The sequence below is a fragment of the Berghia stephanieae genome, chromosome 4 (assembly GCF_034508935.2).
Source record: "Berghia stephanieae isolate SIO BIC M18660-M18661 chromosome 4, UCSD_Bste_1.3, whole genome shotgun sequence".
NCBI classification, from domain to species: domain Eukaryota; kingdom Metazoa; phylum Mollusca; class Gastropoda; order Nudibranchia; family Aeolidiidae; genus Berghia; species Berghia stephanieae.
The window spans coordinates 70678262-70701815 of record NC_088363.1 but is presented as its reverse complement, the minus strand read 5'-3'; the positions used below and the strand labels follow the sequence as shown (position 1 = coordinate 70701815).

General features: G+C 34.7%; 1 protein-coding gene across 3 annotated transcripts in view; it reads left to right on the top strand.

Moving 5' to 3' along the window:
- LOC144971144 (transmembrane protein 131-like) overlaps positions 1-23554 on the top strand; it is a 73656-nt gene that overhangs the window by 17833 nt on the left and 32269 nt on the right. For all 3 annotated transcript variants that reach the window (XM_078911599.1, XM_078911597.1, XM_078911598.1), the window contains exons 4-12: positions 10869-10937; positions 14461-14584; positions 16108-16221; positions 17069-17191; positions 19517-19597; positions 20499-20658; positions 21017-21135; positions 21313-21421; positions 22557-22662. In XM_078911599.1, the coding sequence (XP_078767725.1) occupies positions 10869-10937; positions 14461-14584; positions 16108-16221; positions 17069-17191; positions 19517-19597; positions 20499-20658; positions 21017-21135; positions 21313-21421; positions 22557-22662 (1005 nt within the window). The remainder of the gene's footprint in view (positions 1-10868; positions 10938-14460; positions 14585-16107; positions 16222-17068; positions 17192-19516; positions 19598-20498; positions 20659-21016; positions 21136-21312; positions 21422-22556; positions 22663-23554) is intronic.

The following is a 23554-nucleotide window of genomic DNA, read 5'->3' as shown; positions in this document are numbered from 1 at the left end:
TATTATTATATTATTATTTATTATTATTATTATTATTATTATTATTATTATTATTATTATTATTATTATTATTATTATTATTATTATTATTTATTATTATTATTATTATTTATTTTATTATTATTTTATTTATTATTATTATTATTATTATTATTATTATTATTATTATTATTATTATTATTATTTTGAATGTATAATGAAAGCATTTGAGTGTGTTCCTCTTTGTTGGATTTTGTGCTTGTGTCTGGATGAGACTTGTAGGTGATTTCAAACTGAGTACATTGGTGGTATGCTCTTGGAATCTACATCTGATCCCTACTTGTTCTCAGTTCCCCTTTGTCTTACTTTTTCTTGGGTGCTTTAATTGTAATTCTAGAACTTTTTACTATCCCATTTTCTTCCTTTTTTACTGGCGCTGATATAACGTAAATGTGTTGCAAGCGCCGTAAAACCCTTATAAACAAAAAACAAACAAACAACAAAACAACAACATATTATTATTATTATTATTATTATTATTATTATTATTATTATTATTATTATTATTATTATTATTATTAATATCACTAGTCCTTCTTGACCTCGCCATCATGTTAATTCGACTTGGGTGTTGTAGCCGATGGTTGAGTGGTGATAGTGGTGATGATAGCAACTGCTGATAACCCCTGGACCCATGTTATTTTAGTGGGATCACGAAGTCGTTCTTCTTATTATTAGCTTATTACTCTTGTTGTTTGAATTTGTATCGATACAGGTGAGCGTGTGTGTGTGTATGTGTGTATGCACTTACCAGCGCTTTAATTTATATCATTAAATTAGTCTTTCATATATAATATATATGAAAGACTAATTTATTGATATAGATTATTATGTCTATAGGAATGTTGAGAATTAAATACAAAATTCCATCAAAACTGTTGTGGTTGACATTGGATGGAAATCAAAGGGACATATTGAACTGTATGGAGAATGGACTTGACCAGCACAAATCCAGGCAAAATTGGCCATATTCTGAGTTTGTACATCGCCTGTCCCACCGTCACTCCCACTTTTATAGGTTTTCTCTCTACCGCTCCCACCCCTCTCCCTAAATATTGTATTTCCAATTTCTCCCCCCCCCCTTTTTTTTTTTTTAAATATTTATTTTTTTAAAATTTGTTTTATTTTCTTTCTTTTGTGATTTTTTGTTTGTTTTTAAATAAATATATTTTCTATTTTACTGTCACTCTTTATCAGAGAGAGAGAGGGAGGGAGAGATTGTTTATATTGATGCATTGCGTTTAGGTACACGATATATATATATGTGTGTGTGTGTGTGTGTGTGTTCCATTGGCTAGATAATGAAAGTAAACCAAAAACTGGCGATCTGGCATCAGACCTATCATAGCTATAGCTTTTTCAAGTATCAAAAAGGTGTGCACTAAGTATCAACTTTGTCCACACTTTTTTTTTTCAATCTTCGAGAAACTGTCTCATCTCTACTATACTTTTGATGCCAGCTCGCCAGTATTTGGTTTATTTTTCATTGTTTAACCCAGTGAAACTGAAGGAATCTCTGCCTCATAATATATGTATATAGTCTCTCCTTGACTGCTCCTCCTCTTCCACCGCTGACGACTCCAGCGTTCTTCTTCTTCTTCTTCTTCTTCTTCTTCTTCTTCTTCTTCTTCTTCTTCTTCTTCTTCTTCTTCTTCTTCTTCTTCTTCTTCTTCTTCTTCTTCTTCTTCTTCTGCTCAACGCTTTCCTTGTCTTTATTTGTTTTGCTTGCAATTCTTACTTTTTCATTTCTTTCTTCCAAAATTTGTATTTGGTGATAATTAACACAATCCACTTAGAACGTGACTCACTGCAAAGATTAACATTGTTACGATATTCTGGCGGATTTTAAAATTTATTTTTTGGTAAGGACTGGGCGAAGAAAATATTTCTTAGAAAAAAAAAATGTTACGGATGAAACAGTCCACTTCAGAGATACGGCAACCAGCATTGACACTCCTGATGAGACGGAAATATCTACAAGGAAAGAAGGCGTCTGTATGCTTCTTTTCCAAGTAAGCTTTTCAAAAAAAAAAATAAAAAATTCCGATCCTTTTCAGTACATAACGATGCGTCAGGTTTACCACCTATACTACAACCACCACATCGCCATCCCTACCACCACTACTACAACAAACACCGCCATATCACCATCCCTACAACCACCGCCACATCACCACCACTACTACAACAACCAACACATCACCATCCCTACCATCACTGCTACACAACAACCATCACCACATCACCATCCCTACCACCGCTACTACACCACCATCCCTACCACCACTACCGGTACAACCAGCACATCACCATCCCTCCCACCAGTACTACAACAACCATCACCACATCACCATCCCTACCACCACAACAACCATCACCACATCACCATCCCTGTCACCACAACTACAACCAACACATCACCATCCCAACCACCACTACTATAACAACCACCACCACATCACCGTCCCTACCACCACTACTACAACAACCAACACACCACCATCCCTACCAACACTAATCAACCACTACCACATCACCATACCTACCACCACTACTACAACCACCGCCACCACAACATCACCATTCCTACCACCACTACTGCAACAACGACCACATTACCATCCCTACCACCACTACTAAGGGTGTCCATCAAGGTCGTACAGTCGTAAAATTGACCTCTTTGGTCGTAAAGGTCGTAAATTTGCATCCATAGTGTTCAAAAAGTCGTAAATTGAAGATTCAGTGAATTGAAATTTTTAAAAGTTTATTGAAGAATTAAATCTGGCAGCACAACGTTACGACTGCAAAAAATGACGAGCTTCAATCAATCCGTGGCCGCCATTTTGTAAATCCAAGGCACCAGTCAGACTTACAATCTAACCATTGAAATGTCCCTTGGTGGTCATTTTGCTTTCCTACTGATGTTGGTGAGACTTCTGATCAAGTCTCTGGGGTGATCGGACCTTATGTTAACTCACCACAATATTATACCATTGCTAACATCATGAACACCCCATCCCCCTCCCCCCCCCCAACACACACACACACACGCTCACAATATCCCCTCCCATTTATTAGCATCAGCCTCGCCTTTATCTCTTGATGTCACTACTACTACTACTACTACTACTACTACTACTACTACTACTACTACTACTACTACTACTACTACTACTACTACTACTACTACTACTACTACTACTACTACTACTACTACTACTACTACTACTACTACTACTACTACTACTACTACTACTACTACTACTACTACTACTACTACTACTACTACTACTACTACTACTACTACTACTACTACTACTACTACTACTACTACTACTACTACTACTACTACTACTACTACTACTACTACTACTACTACTACTACTACTACTACTACTACTATACTACTACTACTACTACTACTACTACTACTACTACTACTACTACTACTACTACTACTACTACTTACTACTACTACTACTACTACTACTACTATACTACTACTACTACTACTACTACTACTACTACTACTACTACTACTACTACTACTACTACTACTACTACTACTACTACTACTACTATACTACTACTACTACTACTACTACTACTACTACTACTACTATACTACTACTACTACTACTACTACTACTACTACTACTACTACTACTACTACTACTACTACTACTACTACTACTACTACTACTACTACTACTACTACTACTACTACTACTATCTACTACTACTACTACTACTACTACTACTACTACTACTATACTACTACTACTACCCTATACTACTATTCATCTACACTTACTACTAAACACTACTATATATGGTACTTTACTACAATTTCACATACTTACTTATAATCTATACTACTAAACTAATTCATCTCACTACTACTACTACTATAATAACTTTACTACTATACTATACTATATATACTACTACTACTACTACTACTACTACTACTACATACTAACTACTACTACTACTACTACTACTACTACTACTACTACTACTACTACTACTACTACTACTACTACTACTACTACTACTACTACTACTACTACTGCGACTGCTACCAGGCGTCCCTATTCTCTATTTCAAATTTCGGGGACATTTTTCAAATGAAACATCAAATATGGTGGTGGTGGTTGTCACAGTAAAGGTTGTTCACAATTATCTTATTAAATTTTATTTTATTAAGAACTGAATTCATCTCACTCCAGTTATATTTCGGTAGGCTTAGATAAACTTTACCTTCTAATATTAGATCGTCTTTCCTTTTATAGCCTTCCCTCGAATTAATTTCTAATTAGTGAATACTTTTCGTTCTACATTCTGTCACGTAGCCACTTATTATAAAAGCTGATAGGTCTAACATTTGACACTCACTTTCTCTCCACAATCTATGCCAGACGGCCAGTCGCTCTATTCCTATATATATACTGGAAGATTTTTATCTTTTGGGACTTTGTAGATATTATATCTACACCATTAAGACGCCGGAGCTTTTAACTTTGATTGTATAATCTTCAAGGATCAAACCCAAGCCCGCTGTCAAAGGACTACACTATAACCTCTTACCAATTGCCTGGAAGTGGAATTTTACGAGTCCGATCCTGTTATCAGAGGAATAGATCATCCAAGCCCATCAACTGCCGGGAAACGTAAACTTACGAACCTGACATATTATCATAAGTTACGTAAAATATTCATATCTCTATTTGTAACTGCCACGATCACTGTTTATCTCTTTTAATTAAATTTCATCATTATTTTTATTTCATTGTAAACAAATCGTTAATTGTTTTTCATTTATAGTAACTAGTAAATTCTGGGGCCTCATTCTACATATATCTTTATGCATAGTCGAGTAGCTCTTTACTCACTTGAGACCATGACAGTGGTAGTGGTTGTGGTGATGGTGACAGTCGTTGTTTGGGGGAGTGAGCATTTTTCCCTTTTCAGGATAGATTAATTGTGATACAGACCAATGATCCATTATGTGTGTACATTTGCAAAAATTCATTGACACACCAAATAGTCGACACAAGGACATATATGAAAGACTTACAATCTGCGATCACTGAATTAATTAAGATTTGATATTTAAACGATGGGCTGGGCCGATAAAGTTGTTAACGTGTTATTGTGACATTTTGACTTATTTAAACAGTGGGCTGGGCCGATAATATTGTTTATATTGTGACACTAGAGCGTGCATCACTCGCCAGTATTTGGTTTATTTTTCATTGTTTAACCCAGTGAAACTGGTGGATCTCTGCCTCGCGGGTGGTTGGATGGGAGCATCACCCTTGAATCATATACCTATGATGTTCGCATGGGTGTACGATCCGATAGTGATGTCGTTTCTGCTTCTCTTTACTAGCCTATCCTGCTTCTTTGGTTTGTGATTGTATTTTTGACAGGGGATATTTTTTTTTCTGTAAATCTTCTGTCTGTTTGTTCTTGGTTATTTATAATTTAGCTTAAGATATCTTTAGGTTATGATTTTGATTTACATTTGTACTATTTTTGTTAGATTGCTTGTTTTTTTTTGTTTCAGCGGTCTCTCATATAACCTCAATAGTGTTGGAAGAGACCTAAAGCAACAACAAACAAAACGATCTCTGCCTCATGATATATGTATATAGTCTCTGACACGTTTTTTAAAAAATGTGTCCTGTTCAGATACAGATAAATCAAAACGTCCAACGCCCAAACATTTTTAAACCTTAATCTTGCTTAAGAGATGTTTGGACGGTATTGGAGATTATCTTAGTTTATAGTGGAATCCTGATATTGGAGTTGACTTTTAGAGTGTTGACTATGTGCGGATTCCACTGTATCATTTAGCCTAATGTTTGTTCTTTAAAAAAAAATTCTGGTCAAAATGAAAATAATCTGTTTTGCCAGTGTACTACACCTATGATATTTACCAACAGTGCTGATGAAATAATAAACTGCACCACCACCATTACTACAATAACCACTACCATATCACCATCCCTACCACCACTTCTACCACAACCACCATCCCTACCACCACACATTACCATCCCTATCACCGCTATACTACTACAATAACCACTACCTTATCAGTATCCCTACCACCACTACAACGACCACCATCCCTATACCACTACTACAACCACCACATCACCATTTCATATAAGAAGAAAAGTGAACTTGAGGCTTTTACACTACTGTGGAACAGTAGTTAAGGATCTAAGTTGTCCCCATTAGCGGAGAAACGTAAGCATCGAAGGGATAAATCATTGTTTTAATCCTTGAATTAAAAAAAAATCACATTGAAAACTCCTTGAATTTCAAAATGAAATTGCTGTAGGAACCCTGCCATACCCGTGTCAGCTTATTGAGAGCGGTTGCCGACCGATGTTTTAGTCTTTCTACTTCTTCTTTGTTTCTTATTAACGATCCCACCTTTTTTTTTTTTTGGGGGGGGGGGGGGGGGGGTCTTTTTCCAATCTTGGTTGTCTTTGTCAAGTTTCGTAATGTCGGTTTTATCGGCGTTTACGAAAAGATTGTGTTTCGCTGCTACGGCTTTTACATTGGGCAAAACGGTGCCCACTTCCTTTAGAGCATGCTCAAGGAATGCAACGAACAAAAGTGGGGTGTTCCAATACTTAAGAACGGTATTTGGGTTGTTACTCCGTTCACGTTGGTGTTACCCAGGTCTCACTGAGCAGGAAACGCACTAGTCTAATTTCATCGTCAGTTATTATAATTTTCAATATATTTAGCAGGGAAGGGCGATCTATCGTGTCAAAAGCCCCTGACAAGCTTATCCCGGTGATGGTGATGTTCATTTTCTCGGATAGAGTTTTCGCGGCCAGCCATTTATGCGTCCACAAACGTCTGTGGGACTTCTTTCTTGACGAAATCCACTTTGGCTATGTGGATAATTACTTTTCTACGTGTGGTCGTATCCTGTTAAAAGAGTTATTATGGAAAATGTTTTTCGATTAGTGTTCAGTCGGTTTATTGGTCTTAGGTTCTTTGGAGGTTCTATGGTCTTTCCAGGTTTCTGTATAGAATGTTTTAATAGTTCATCGCATATTATGTTGTTTTCTCCTGAGACTTTGTTGTTGCTCAAGCTGTTAAATCCTTTTACTATTTCCCATGATGTTATAAGGTTGAGCAATGGGCGGGGGGATCCAAGCGTGTATTGGCTCCGCATCTTTGTTTCTAAATTTCGTCTTGTAGTGACTTGAATGAACCTTTATCTCATTTGTATCGATTATACTTTCCTGACTCGTCTGTTACTTTTTGGGTTTTCGAAAGGCCTTGAACAAAGCTTGGTCATTGCTTGCTTTGTTAACAGCTTCTACTTTTTGATCGAGTTCCTATGTTTTTAATTTGATGGACCTTTTTCTTATTTGATGCAGCAGCGTCTTGTTTTGTTGTTTTTTTGGGGGGAGGGGTGGTGGTTTGGGACATGGTTTTCATATTCATTTACTGTGTTTTGGATTGCCTTTGTTTTGTTGACAATATTTCCAAATATTTGTCGTGAATACGGCATACTTTTCTATTCGTTATGATGCCAGCTTTGAGTTCGGCGGCTTTTAGGTCTTTTGAGCTCAAACAATTCTACTAGTCCCTCTCCGTTTTCAATTCTTATCCCTTTTGAGTAGGCCCCTATGTATGATTCGCCTTATTTTCGTTGTCCTTTTTCAGCATTAAAGTCACCTGCTATTATGCCTTTATTGCCTCATTCTTTTAATGTGATATTCAGATCCTTGTAGAATATGTCGAGCTCCTCTGGCTCTTTTCTCGCACGTTCGCTTGTGAGGCCATAGACATTGATGATGTAAAAACTCGTTGTATTGGTCTTACCTTTAGTGGTCTTTAGATTGAACTTGACAATACGGATTATATTAGACACTTCCCATGCCTTGAATAGAACTTGCTCAGTTTTGTTAATAATAAAACCACTTCAATAATAATAGAACTGTTTGGAAAGTACAAGAGTCTAAATCCGTTTGGATTGTTGTTGGCGCCATTTTTTATTTTTGTCCAATTCAATGTCTTGTGTAACAATCACGAGAATGCTCTACTGAGTTCAAGCCGTTGTCAGTGTCTGCTCAGACTTTCCTGATTTCAATTTCTAATTATTCCACGGCTACATTATCTCATTCTGCCAGCGGCTGGTATCCGTGTCCTTTGCGTTGTCAGTGTTGCCGTATATTGATTTTTTTCCCCCTTACAGAACAGACGGAAACAATAAATGATACGATAATCATTCCGCCTGGCCTTTTAGTTTTACACTCTTTGATTGGAAATACGACTGTGAGAAATCAAGTATGACGTCTCCGATTCTCCAATCCTTTTGTTTTGGGATGCTTCTCTAATGATACGTCTCCATTTCGTATAATACTATTTAACTACTATATTGCCATATCCCAAAGCCACATAATTAGTGGAGTAACACGTTGTTTCGAATGGCACAAGTAGGAGAGAGTGGGATAGCACTCCCTCTTTCTCTCTCTTCTCCTCCCCACCCCTCTCTTTCCCATTGTTAGGCTCTTATTAAATTGGAATTGAACATTAGAATTTATTACAGATTGAGTACTACAATTGAGTATCATAACTGCTAATCGTCAATTGCCTTTGGATAGGTTTAAATAAAAGATTGTAATTCATAAGATGAGATGGATGATATAATATTTTATTAGACTCATGCATACTTGTAATAAAACATACGTACCATAATGGTAACTGAATAGTGACACAGCATCATTAACTCAGGCCCATTTATGAGGACGAGCATAACTGAGTCAGTGGAGCGCCGGTCCAGTATTGAGGACGAATTGGCTTTGACAATGAGCGCGCCAGTCCATTATTGAGCTCAACCCAGCGACATCTATATGAAGCCCTAGGCTCAACCCCGTTCAATGGAGTTGTTAACCTTTCTATATTTAGAAATTTAAAAATTTAATTGATTCTGATTGATTAATAGTTTAGCTTCGTACTTCAACTTGTTGAAGGCAAGTTACGAAGCCAACAAAGACCTCCCTTGACCACCTACATCTCAAACAAAGGACACAAAGAATGAATGCTACCCATGTGTTTGTGTTTGTAGAAAATTCCCTTATTATATGCGTGCATCTGTACGTGCGTCTCTTTGTGCGCATATGCGTCTGTTAGGCTAATACTAGGCTAATGTGTGCATTGGGTGTAAAGCTAGGACTTCATATACAACTCACGATTTGTTTTCTTTTGTGGCAAAAGACTGGCATTTCGACGTAATTTTTTTGGTCAGTGGCTATAACTTTACGATGGCTACGGTTTAACCCATAACCGACGTGCTAAAATGATGGCGTCTGTTTTCGAGGAAATTTTGACGGAGCAATTGAGTTTTAACAAAGTAAAATCAAAGCGTTGTTTAATCAAACTCATAGTCAGGTCAATTGTAAACGCCATTCAAGATTTGGTGGCGATTAGTTTGGTGGATCTGGAGCCTTAGTAAAAAAAAAAAAAGAAGTCAGATTTGCCAATTATATAATTTTTTTATTTAAAAAAAATGTAATTTTATTTACAACAATCGATGTGTCATGTTATGCCCCGTATTGAATAATTGTCGAATAATATAGTTTTATCTAGTCGACGAATGAATGTATGTGTCATCTGTCAAACGCTAACATCTTTTATCGCGTTTGAATACTGACTAATTAAATATGAAACAGTTAATTATAATCCGCCATACCCTCTCTCTCTCTCTCTCTCTCTCTCCCTCTCCCTCTCTCTCTCCCTCTCTCTCTCTCTCCCTCCCTCCCTCCCTCTCTCTCTCTCCCTCCTCCCTCTCTCTCTCTCTCTCCCTCTCTCTCTCTCTCTCTCCTCTCTCTCTCCCTCCCTCTCCTCTCCTCTCCTCTCTCTCCTCTCTTCCCTCCCTCCCTCCCTCCCTCCTTCTCTCTCTCTCTCTCTCTCTCTCTCTCTCTCTCTCTCTCTGCGTGTGTGGGTGTCTGGGTGCGTGTACCTTCCCCCCCCCCCCACCCTTGGCGTGCCCCTCCATTTATATTTTCTAGTTAGTATGTACTTATTCCCTTCGCCTCTCTGTAAATTGAAATATTTCGATTCCTTTTTCGTTTCTCTTCCCCTATCAAGGGCAGTCGTATCAATCCAAGTATAATACGATACGAACATGAAGTAATTATTAATCAATTGGGGAAGGCTCGGGTGTCGGAATATACAGGAAGATGCGCCTGAGTTATTGAGGTATTCAAATGGTGTAACGTGATCTGAGGGTGAGATTGGCTATAGTAAGTAGTGACCACATTCTGATCGGAAGCCATTACCGTAGTCTAATGGTCATGTTAAGTAGTGTTGATCTGTCCGGCCTTTGAGTATAGTATGCGAATAACACCCGTGGTCTGGTGAAGTTGATCAGATAGATGATATCGCCCTCCGTTATACCATCACCTCTTCCTCTATCTTTCTCCTCATTCGCATTCGCCGCCCCCCCCCCCTCTCTCTCTCTCTCTCTCTCTCTCTCTCTCTCTCTCTCTCTCTCTCTCTCTCTCTCTCTGTGTGTGTGTGTGTGTGTGTGGTGGTTTTCACTTGTGATTTTGTTGTTGTTGAATGTTTGTTATGTTCAGTCCTAATGAGGCGGTATTCAATTAATTTATTTTTTCATAGAGGATCTCATATGTGTATCTATTTTTCAGCATGACCCTTATGAGGTGTACATGGCCTAATTTAGCTCTTGAAGTTATTGAAATTTTGTTGCTTGTGATTTCCAACAATTCCTATAAATTCATACTTTAAAGTAATTGGTAATATTTTGTTTCGTTTTTCTTCCACAGGTTAGAAGATGATAGCTATTTTTCCAATAACATACGCCTGGATCCTCCCATGCTTGATTTCCAAGAGCAGTAAGTCAAAATTTCTCTTTAACAATTGATGATTCGAGCGTTACTAAGCACTGACCAATCAAACTATTTCCTGACATTTAGCCCGTTCCGTTCGCTCAACTATTTATTTCCAGTCAATGAATATGTCTGTACAAAAAAAAAAAAATAAACCCAGACAAATATGTCAGTTCCACATTTTTAATCAAAATATTTTTAAACACTGATGCAGGAAGTGCATGGCCGACGGCCCTATGCACTTTTTTTTTTCTCAATCGTCTGTATGAGTAATGCCCAGGATTTATGGGCTGTTTGTTTCAAGGTGACTATGGGTCTTCGGTTCACTGTTATCAATTGATATGAAGGGCAAAATATACTTTATTTCAAATTTCAAGTCAAAAATAAAACCACTGAAATATTTTTTTGCCTATACGATAACTGACGCAATTTTCAAAAGTATGCACTGTATGTTGATTGAATAAATCGAGACTCATACTAAAAGACAACAATAAAAACAATTTAATATCCATGTCAATAGCTTGCCAGGCATAGCAACAAGAGGTCACATCACTATAAGGTGGAAACACCAATTGACTTGGTCGTGGCATGTGAAATGTATGTTGATTGTATGTTGATTGAATAAACCAGGACTCAACTGGGTGGGGTTCCTGACCTTCCATAGTGGGCCGGGGGGTAAATACTGTGTCTTCTATCCCCTTATATATGTTTTCCAACATGCTTTCAGTCTTTGTCTTGCAATGAGATTACTTGGTTTTGTCCTAACCCTGGACGGAGTCCTAGCTGGGAGGTAAACAGTCAAATGCATAGATGGTATTTTTTTCTTCTTGTAAGTCATCTCTCTGTTATGTATTATTATATTTGTTATTTTGAATGTATAATGTAAGTATTTGAGTGTATTCCTCTTTGTTGAATTTTGTGCTTGTGTCCGGATGAGACTGATAGGTGATCTCAAATTAAGTACATTGATGGTATGCTCTACATCTGATCCCTATTTGTTCCCAGTTCCCCTATGTCTTACTTTTTCTTGGGTGCTTTAATTGTAATTCTAGAACTATCCCATTTTCTTCCTTTTTTGCTGGCGCTGATATAACCTAAATGTGTTGCAAGCGCCGTAAAACCCTTAAAACCATTAAAAACAAAACAAACCGGGACTTATACTATAAGATTACAATAAAAACGATTTTAAAAGCCACGTCAATAGCTTGCCAGGCATATAACAAGAGGTCACATCACTATAAGGTGGAAACACCAATTGACTTGGTCGTTGCTTGTGGGGGAAAAAAAAAAATATGTGTAGGCATTATTATCAGCTTCCCGTAGTCTGGTTACTCGGTTTGACCTTCGAATTTAATCAGCCTGTGACAATCCAAAATTGAAGGATCAGTCGTGTTTATAACTACTTTTCTTAGTAGTGGTATGGTAAAGACCATAATATATCTACCAAACGTAACGCATGACATTCCAGGTCGGGAACATCGTGAACACTTTAAAAAAACAAACAAATCATTTATTTAATATTTTATTAGGGGAGGAGGGGGGGGGGGTTGATTTATTTTAGATTGAGTAACATTGACCGACTGAACGGTGTTATTTCTACCTTATCCGCTAGAGAAGGTTGTACTTTTAATATAATGCTCACTCCATCGTCTATTTGTTTTGTGTATCTACGTATTCCTTGTTTATGTACTTTTTGGTACTTATTTAATATAATATATGCATAGCTAAAGAATTAGTCACTGACAGTCAGTGACAGATGGTACGACAATATGCATCACGGTACAATGCAGACTGGCTTTATCCGAAAAACCGCTTCATTCGAGTAATCCCTCGAAAGGGAATGGGAGGGGGGTGTCACATAAATTGAATTATAAAAATAAAATTAATGGCACGGACTTTCAAACCCAGCAGCTGTAAAAATTAAGGAGTAAAATTAGATGTTAAATTGTGCTATTAGTTTGTTGGGTTGTTTTTTTTTTTTTGTTTTTTTTTTCCATGGCTGTTACCGATGCGGTACTCATTTTTTACCTGAGTATGGTGAGAAGATGTGGGTGAAGAGCCTTTTCCCAAGGACTCAACTTAGTTCTCAACGGAATTCGAACTCATGATCTAGAGATTACAAATAGTCATATCGCTGGACCACAAAACAGCAAATATGATCATTTGTCTAAAGTACGTCGTGGTTGTTGGGAAAGCATCTCTGAAATCTCCCACTACCGTCTGGATTGCTGAAAGGACATGTACAACATGAGACGGCATGGCTTTTCTCAGGTTTTTTTCTTTTACTGTTGAAATGGAGCTATCCAATTTTGATTTGACTGATGTTTGTTTGTTGTTTTTTTTTGTTTTGTTTTGTCTTTTTTTTTTTGTTTGGGGGGGGGGGGGGGGTTTGGATATTTGTTTTGCGATTCTTTTATTGCCGGAGCAAATCAACTGACCAAGTGTAGAATGGACTGAAGCAAATTAACGTTGGGAAGCTCATGCGCTATCCACTGCACCACTCGGTGACTAGCATTGTTGAGGGAATAATAAAAGAATAAATGAACAAACAAACAAAAAACAAACAAACAAAAAAAAAACAAAAAACAAACAACATCGCACCGCAACGGCCATTCAACCGTAATAATAATTATTGCATTGTGTACTTCCATTCTGCGGTAGACGCACCCCCAAAACCCCAATCATAATCGGTCGACAAATTGGGGCTCAACTAAATCGGTGAATACTTTATGAAAAAGTGTTCTGACCAGAGACAAAAGACAAAAGCCCACAATCCTAACGCTATACACTCACGATTAACACCCTAAGTGTTAAATAGGGCCTTACCGCTCATTGCTTGCTGTATTAGATTTTGTAAATTTAGTCCTTGTGAATAGCATAACGACATTGAAACGATGTGGTTTTCCGAACATTCAGCGTCAACAACCCTTAACGTTTGTTTCGTAGACCAGATATTATTATTATTATTATTATTATTATTATTATTATTATTATTTATTATTATTATTATTATTATTATTATTATTATTATTATTGTTATTATTATTATTATTGTTATTGTTATTATTATTATTATTGTATTATTATTATTATTATTATTATTATTATTATTATTATTATTATTATTATTATTATTATTATTATTATTATTATTATTATTATTTTAATTGTTCTGATTAACATTAAAAAAAATTAATTTTCATTTATTTATTCATTAATATGTTATTTGTTTGCTTATTTTTCAAAGCAATATTGTTTGTCCAGCTGAAAGTTAAGTCTTTTTATTTTTAGTACAATGTCTCTTATATTAATTTTTTGCCTCGTCTATTGTTTGGTCTGTCTTCCACTCTCTCTCTCTCTCTCTCTCTCTCTCTCTCTCTCTCTCTCTCTCTCTCTCTCTCTCTCTCTCTCTCTCTCTTCCCCCCTCCCACCCTTAATCCTCTCTTTCAATATTTAAAAAGAAAGAGAGATAGGAAGAAAGGGAAAGTAAAATATGGTTTTCACCCTTTCTTTTTCTTCTCATCTACAGGCCCGTGGGAATGCCTCGTATGGAAAATGTTAAAGTACAGAATAACGATCCCAAGAACAACCTACACCTCTTGTCTATTTCTGGCAGCACAGTTCATTTTCATTGCTCATTTTTTCAAGATAAAGTATGCCTTCATTGCCTTTTGTGTGTGTGTGTGTGTGTGTTTATTTATGTGATCAACCGTATCAAAACGCATTATGCTTGGGTGAAGCGTATGCTGAGAATTATATTTTGATGTTTTAAGTATTTTAAGTAAATCAATAGCATCTCACTTTTACCTTTTTGCACTTTACACGAGATCACACTCATTTAATGTTATTTCAGTATCTCTTAAAGTTCATAATCTAGACTTAAATTACAAAGCCATTTGTGACTTCCCAAACCATGGAAAATAACACTTTATTTATCAAAATAGGAATAGGAAAATAAATTTAAAAGTTATGGGTTTTTAAAGTTTCAAAGATGATTTGTGAAGAAAAATAAAGACTTTGTTTACAAAGATGGCGCTTTGTGTTGAAATAACCTAACAGGCCCAATTTTTGATATTGTAATCTTCAAAGGCTGCTAATTTTAATGGTATAAGTTTATAACAAATAATTTAAATTCAAGAGAAAGAGAGACTGTTCGAACGCCTCATTTTTTGATGATTTATGAAGTAAAATTCACCTGCTGAACAGCCGTTGTTTGGGATACCTATTGTAAATGATCATAAAATCAAATGAAGGTAGAAAATTATGTGCAGAATAGGTGATTTAATTAAGATAAATATGTTTTTTTTATAATGTGCTGATTTTGAGAAAATACTTATGTGATAGTTCTAACACTATTACTCTTTTAGACCTGTAAATTCTCAGTCAATTAACTGAAATCAGTCAATTTGTCAAATTCAAATATTTTTAAAAAAGGAAAGAAAGAATTGAATAAAGAAAGAATTTATGAATTGCAGTCGAATGACCCTAAACTTAATTAGAAATGTTCCACAGCGCTAGGCATAGCTCATGGGCCATTTATATTAACAATGGATATATTGTCGAGGCTAAGCGACGCGTTTTAGAATTGCCGTGTCAGAACACATCCCAGTGTATTTTCACACACCCTTTGTGAAATTATTTTTTTCACTTTCCAAACCTGTGATGATCCCAATGGTAGCCAATTTTAACTGAGCCGCTGAGCGATAAATTTCGCTGTTTCGTCTAAGCCAAAATTGACCACATTTACCTGGAAGACAGTAAAAGTATGGAAAAAAAAATCAAACGCCGGAAGTGCGCTATGTAGACACCTTCAAATCGAAAGTTAAATGATTGCTACAAGCGCATCTTGATTGCCTCATATTGTAAACAAACTGGTTGACTGTTTCTAGTTTCTTCACTGATTGGGTACCTAATTATAAGGAACAATGGTAAGTAGCCCAATTAATTCCCTCGCAAATTAGTTGTCTGCCATTGTTTTGCTTAAGCGAGCTTGCTGTTTACTGTTCATTTCTATTCTTTGGATCTTTCCGCTACGAATTATGAAGAGTTTCAGTCAATTTTTATAGAGCTCATACAGGTCTACTCTTTGTTAATATTCTATTAAAATAACTATGTTATTATGCAACTACTCCCAAGAGGAATAATTAATGTTCTTCTCTTTTTTTTCTCTTTGCAGATTGTGCCTCCAGGAGGCAATACAAGTTTTGATGTAGTTTTTCTTGCCCGTCAAGTGGGCAATGTTGAAAATACTTTATATATTCATACCTCTAAAGGGTCCATCCGATATCAGGTATTATATTACTATAATGTAAATAATTAATGCAAATGGATTAGAGGCTTACTCTAACATAGCTTGAAATGCGTTATTTACTCAAAAGTGTAACATTAAGTTTTTAAAGGTTATTATTTGACTTTACCTTTTTTTAAAAAGTTCTTAGACAGACTTACCTTTTTCTCTGAAACATTTGTAACACTATAAAGCAGTTTTCATCCAATAAAAGTTGTTGAAAAGGAAAGTTTGATGCCAGAGCACATTTTTGTATATTTTAGAACTGAAGAAATGTTAATCAATCCCGCTGCTGTTAAATTAGTAATTTAAAAAATGTAACTACTACTACACTGTCCCTCTTCCCCCTCCCACCTTTAAGAGATACAAATTAAAAATAAAAAAGAATCAAGATGACAGCCCTGATTAAGATCAGTTATAGCTAGCTGACACATTCCATCTGGTCTTTAATTTTATTTATTCGAGAGGAATGACATAGACTTTTCATGTTTTGTTTGCCATAAAAAAACTTTTCATGTTTTGTTTGTCATAAAAAGAATATTTCAAGCAAATAATATTTCCAACTTATTAACAAAATTCATCTCATCTCTGTATATCCCAAATCATATACAGATAATAGATATTGGGATAATTAGATTCTCATGCCTTTAGAACTTAATAGAAAGGGAAAGTGAATCTAGTTTTGAAGAGCTTTTCTTTCTTTTTTTTATATACCCACAATCATATTTACTAAGTTAAAAATAATCCTCATTTAATTGTACAGAATGCAGATCACTGTTTTGTATATTTGAATATGTACTCCGACACTTTCATTTGTCTCTCTTATTGATGAATTTCATTTTGTTTTCAGGTTTTTGGGGTTGGCATCCCAAATCCATATCGGTTGAGACCATATTTAGGTGCCAGGGTACCAATCAATAGCAGTTTTACACCTTTAATACAAATGCATAATCCTCATAGCACTCGCTTGCAAGTAAGTAGTCTTTGATTTAATTATTTTTTTAGAGTAAATCGTTATTATTTTTTTTCGTGTTTTCTGGCCTTATCCCTCAAATAGAACTGCTATTGCCTATAAGTTATTCAGGCCCAATAACCAGAAAGTTTAGCGGGTGGTTGGATGGGAGCATCACCCTTGAATCATATACCTATGATGTTCGCATGGGTGTACGATCCGATATTGATGTCGTTTCTTCTCTTTACTAGCCTATCCTGCTTCTTTGGTTTGTGATTGTATTTTTGACAGGGTGGTTATTTATAATTTAGCTTATGATATCTTTAGGTTATGATTTTGATTTACATTTGTACTATTTTTGTTAGATTGCTTGTTTTTTTGTTTCAGCGGTCTCTCATATAACCTCAATTGTGTTGGAAGAGACCTAAAGCAACAAACAAACAAAACAAAATTATTTTTTTGTTTTTGTCATTATATTTATTAGTAAAGGAAAGAAAAACCTACATAAAATTGAAAAATTACTATGAACTTCAAAGTGTGAAGTAGGGCAGTCGGATACATTTAGAATAAATGTGATTGAATGAAATAAAGTAGTTGACATTGAAAGAAGATCAAATGATAAACTTCATGTTTCCCAAGAAATATTACTTACTAACTCCAAGCTCTTCTCATTTCATAGATAACATATTACTATTTTAAAACATACTTAGCATTATGCTTTATAATAATAATAATAATAATAATAATAATAATAATATTAATAATAATAATGATAATAATAATAATAATAATAATAATAATAATAATAATAATAATAATAATAATAATAATAAATGTACATTTATACAGTGCTTATGCGCGGGTGGTTGGATGGGAGCATCATCCTTGAATCATATACCTATGATGTTCGCATGGGTGTACGATCCGATAGTGATGTCGTTTCTTCTTCTCTTTACTAGCCTATCCTGCTTCTTTGGTTTGTGATTGTATTTTTGACAGGGGATTTTTTTTTTCTGTAATCTTCTGCCTGTTTGTTCTTGGTTATTTATATTTAGCTTATGATATCTTTAGGTTATGATTTGATTTACATTTGTACTATTTTTGTTAGATTGCTTGTTTTTTTGTTTCAGCGGTCTCTCATATAACCTCAATTGTGTTGGAAGAGACCTAAAGCAACAAACAAAAAACAGTGCTTATGCTGACGCTTCGAAGTGCTTCACATTGATTATATGTAAAAACATTACATACTGCAGATTCGAACACAAGCTCACACACATCCAATTACACATACACTCACACATACATTCATATACACACTTTACATACATATATTACTCACACACACACACACACATAAACATATATCGTATACACATACACACTAAATACATATACATACATACATACACACTTAACTAAATGTATACTCAAGTGCACATACACACACGCATGCACATCTGCACTTTGTAATAATTCCTGGCATAATCTAATTTAAATACTTCCCAAAGAGATAGGTTTTCAGTTTATTTTTGAATTTATCAACTCTGCTTTCAAGCCTGACTGACAGTGGGAGTGAATTCCAAGTGATGGGGTCTACTTTACTGAATGATCTGTCACCAAAACGTTTAAGATTAGTTTTTGGAATTTGAAGATGATACAATTTTGAGGACCTGAGATTTCAAGTGGGGTTGTAGGGGACAATCAAGTCTTGAATTTAGGCAGGGGTTCGTGAATTGATGACATTAAAACAGAGTAGAGCAATTTTGCATTCAATGCAAGCTTAAACTGGTAGCCAGTGTAATACCCTCCTTGATATATCTCACGACTATTTGTAATCTTAAAAGCTTATTTACTACTCTTATTTATATCAGGTGTAAGATTATATTATGAATCATAAGTGAGTTTTATTATCTTTCTTTTTTCACAAGCTGATCAATATAGACCCTTTAGTCAATTGAGGAATGCCTAATTGGTGATTTAGAATATTTTTTTTTTAATGGGCCAAGCACCTGGTTTCACCTTGAGAAGAGGCATGATTTTTGTCTGAGTATGTTCTATAATAATATTTGTGTACTGTAATTCTGAAAGGTTGCAGAATGATGTTATAAGTGACCTGCACTTGCAATATCTATCTATAACTGTTACAAATAATATTCTTTCTTTAAATAATTTATAGAGTTTTTTTTTTTGTTTTGTTTTTTCATTCTGCAACTAATTCTCAAGACTGTCATTCAATTCTTGAACAATGATAGTTTACTGGTAATGCTGGATAGTCATGATTATTGTCTGATTGTATAACACGTGAATTAGTCATTCATTGTTCTCTATCAATACTTCATTTATCAGGTGCTGGAAATGTTTGCCAGTGAGGGAGATTTACATTTAGAGTTACCAACAGGTGAAAGAGAAGCCGTGAAAGAGCTTTGGGTAAGTCATATGGGCCTATGTAGCAAAAATGAAGGATTGAAATTGTAACCCTTAGGATGATTTGCCTTTCTTATGACTTTGAGAGTAGACAAAATGCTCTAGAGTTGCCATGTTATATAAACATTGGGAAGTTGTGTTTTACAGAAATTTGCTAAAAAGATGCCACCATTAATCATAAAATATTAAGTACAATTTTAAATACTTGCATATATGCCGAATCTTACGAAGTTTTCCTAATTTTACTAATTTTAGTCAAATTTCATGGCCAAATACGATTTTTTGGGGGGGAAAATTAAGAATTTTTAGTTCTTAGTAATACTTAAATAATAATAATAAGAAGAAGAAAAAGAACAACAACAACTACTACTACTATGATAATAATGATAATGATAATAATAATAATAATAATAATAATAATAATAATAATAATAATAATAATAATAATAATAATAAAAACTACTACTACTATAATGATAATAACAATATTGTAATTGTTCGTACAGAATAATATACAATTTCAGAAATTATGAATTTCCTTGTCAAATTACTAAAAATTGACATAAAAATTACTAAATTTTAAGTTTTCAATTTGGCATGTATATACTTGAAAACGGTTGGATTGGCACTAAATATTACCTTAGGCCAAAGATGTGACAAGAGTTGCAGTAAAATTACAAAAATATCAAGGATTCATCTGCATATTGAACTGTAAAGATAAGCTGGAAGAATTTCAACATGATATATAACATTTGTTTGGCAAATTCTGGGTTTTTTTAGTTTGTGTCATTTTTAGTTGAAGTAACTTTGGTTCTGTTTTTTATGGATCCACGTTAAGTTATCAGTTATGCATTTTGTGCAGAAAAATCTTTTCATGATTTGCATCTTTTCTTACTCCCTGCAGGAAATCCAGCCCTTTGAAACCAAGGCAGTGATGAGGGCCCATTTTGTTGGTCGAATAGAAAATAATCACACAGCTTTTATCCGCATCAGGACCACAAAAGAATCATGGAAAGATCCACCACAATTATTAGTTTTACCTTTGGAAGTGCAAGTTTCATCAGGTCAGCAAACTAGACACTCATTCTAATATGAAATAGATTTCTGAGTGTTTGTCAAAAGGATATGATAATAATGATAAGATTTAATGTAAAATAGATAACTCACTGCTCTTACTATTTATGGTCATCTGTGTCGAGAAAGATCCAGAATGCAAATATAAAAATAATGATTTCAGGCTGCATTGCTGATTTAACTTTAAAGTATTGAAAACTGGTAAGTGCTGTCTGAAATGTTTTTAGCCTTTAAGAATTAAGTTCCTGCTGATAGTCATTATAAATACATTTTTAAAAAATAGAGCAATCAAATTTTGGTGATCTTTTTTTTTTTTTCTTCTATTTTTTTATTTACTTTATTTTTCAGATCCAGGATTATACAGTCCAATTGAACTTTTAGATTTTGGCATTTTACGGACATTGGATGAACCAAAAGTTTTACGCATAAGCCTTATCAACACTGGGCCTAAAATTATCCACATAGTAGTAAGTATGCAAGGTGCTCTATCATTTAAGCTAAAAGATGAAGGATGCTGTTATATTGTAACAATAACTATTACAATTTTTTGTTTTATCCATTTATATATTCGCTTTTAAATCAATGCCCACATTTGTTTTACTGATATCAAAATATAAATGCTTTGAATTTAACATTCCTTTCAGAATGTTACAGTTTCACCTCCTAATGATGCAGTAAATGTGGATTTCCGTCCTTTCAAGTTACGACCAGATAGTAGTCAACCTGTTTTTGTGGCCCATATTTCTTTCACAGGTGAACCCATGCAGATTTTAACTCTTTGTTTAATTCCTTTTTTTTTTTTTTTTTTTTGACCAAGGTTATTCTATAAATCGAACCTTTCATTCAGACCTGTCACTTCTGACAAAATCTCAATAAGACAAAATATCATTCATTGATTTGTTTAATTATCAGATTGTCATTAGTTTCTTAGGTGTACTGACAAATGACCTATATACTTAGAGACTTGAGGGTGAGGGGTTAGCCTTAATAACTTCTCAAAGGTTAAGAAAAGGTAGAATTAATTGATACTTTTTCAATGATGAGAAGTTACCCTTAAACCCACCATCCACGACACATGTATTCCTTGAGGCCCACCTAAGCATGGCCTCATTTAGCCTGTTCAAGCCAAAATTCCAACTCTCAAGCCGGCCTCATGAATTTTGTCAGAGACAGATAAATGATCGATCTTCTGCCTCGACATGATGGTCCTTTTTTTTTTATCTCTTTGAAATGTTGGTAAACTTAAAATTGGCTTCATTAATTGGAAAGCTATTTGAGTTTATTCTCATCTTGTTTGATAATGGATAAAAATTTAAATTCTGATTTATTGTAACAAAAGAAAAGATATATAAGTAGTTTATTCTCAGTGGCGGTTTGTCGCTTTGCAATAGTTTACATTTGTTTCTGTTTATTTAGATTTATGAGCTCTCTGGTTGGAGTAATTAATGTCCACTTTTGACTAATTGCTCCTAGTTTGTATAGAAACTTCAAGTAATGAAACATGTGTACAGTAACACACACACACACACACACACATGCGAACATGTGCACATTGTGTATTGAAGGAGATGGAGAGAAGAAGAAAGAATGTGTTAGTTTATCTTTGTCCATTTCACTTAGTTATCAACTTTGTTTAAACTTTGTCAACACTTAAAGAATTCACTATACTGCTCTTATTTTGATGCTAGACTCTCCTGGTATCTGGATTATAATTTGTCAATATTCAAAATCAAGATTGTAGCTGAAAACTAGATTGTTTGTTTAATTCTTCCAAATAAATTTTTTTTTTTTTCATATCTTTAGCTACAAAAGCAAAAAAGGTCTTATAACATAACCTCATCAACCTTTATTGGACATTTTTATTCAATGTATTTTCTAAATTTTCCAGCAAACAAAGCTTTATTGTCAAAACAGTGGACTGGCAAGATAGTTGTGAAAACTAAAGGCAACACCCATAACCTCATAATTCCATATCAAGCCAATGTTTTGCACGGGTGAGTTTAACGTTGTTCTACTTTGTTTGGAGATATTGCAAATTTTGCTTTACTTTATGAGTCACAATTTTTCTAACACGTCTATTATACAATGATGATAATCCTCTGTGGAATTCCAGGATTTCGTGATTTTCTCAGAAATTTTCAGCTGATTTTGCCCTGTCAAACATTTCCCTTTGATAAAAGCTCAGGTCAAGTGGTGGATCTGTGAAAAAAATCACCATCATGTCTTGTGTCATATTTTGACACCTGAGCTCAGTTGCATGAATTTTGGTGACACTTCCATTTTTATGGTATCGGTCTAGACAAAGGGCAGGATTCCCACACAACCTGGAATAGCGGGAATTTAGATGTTGTTTTTCAAGGCCTTGAAAGCCGGTAAAACACTTGTGTGTTTTCTCCAAAACTTTGAAAAAATCTGGAAATTTATTTTTAGAGAAAAAATGCCAGACTTTATTTGTAAGTAGGTCAAGCGTGGTAGTACAGTTAGAGTTGCCTTTAAAAGAAAATTATATAACTCCTCCTAGAAAAAAAACAGAAGCCATCAGTTAAACTACTACTACTACTACTACTACTACTACTACTACTACTACTACTACTACTACTACTACTACTACTACTACTACTACTACTACTACTACTCTCTCTCTCTCTCTCTCTCTCTCTCTCTCTCTTTCTTTCTTTCTTTATTTTTCACTATTTCTCTCTCATTCTTTCTTTATACCTCCCTCTCTCTCTTTCTGTTTCCCTTATCCAAATATCTCTCTCAACCATTCTTCTATCAATCTTCATATTATTTATAAACGTCATCTGGTTATAGAGAGATCATTTTAATTTATTACAATTATAAGGGGTGATCAGTTTAGTTGTCTCTTTTTACCTTTGCTTTGAC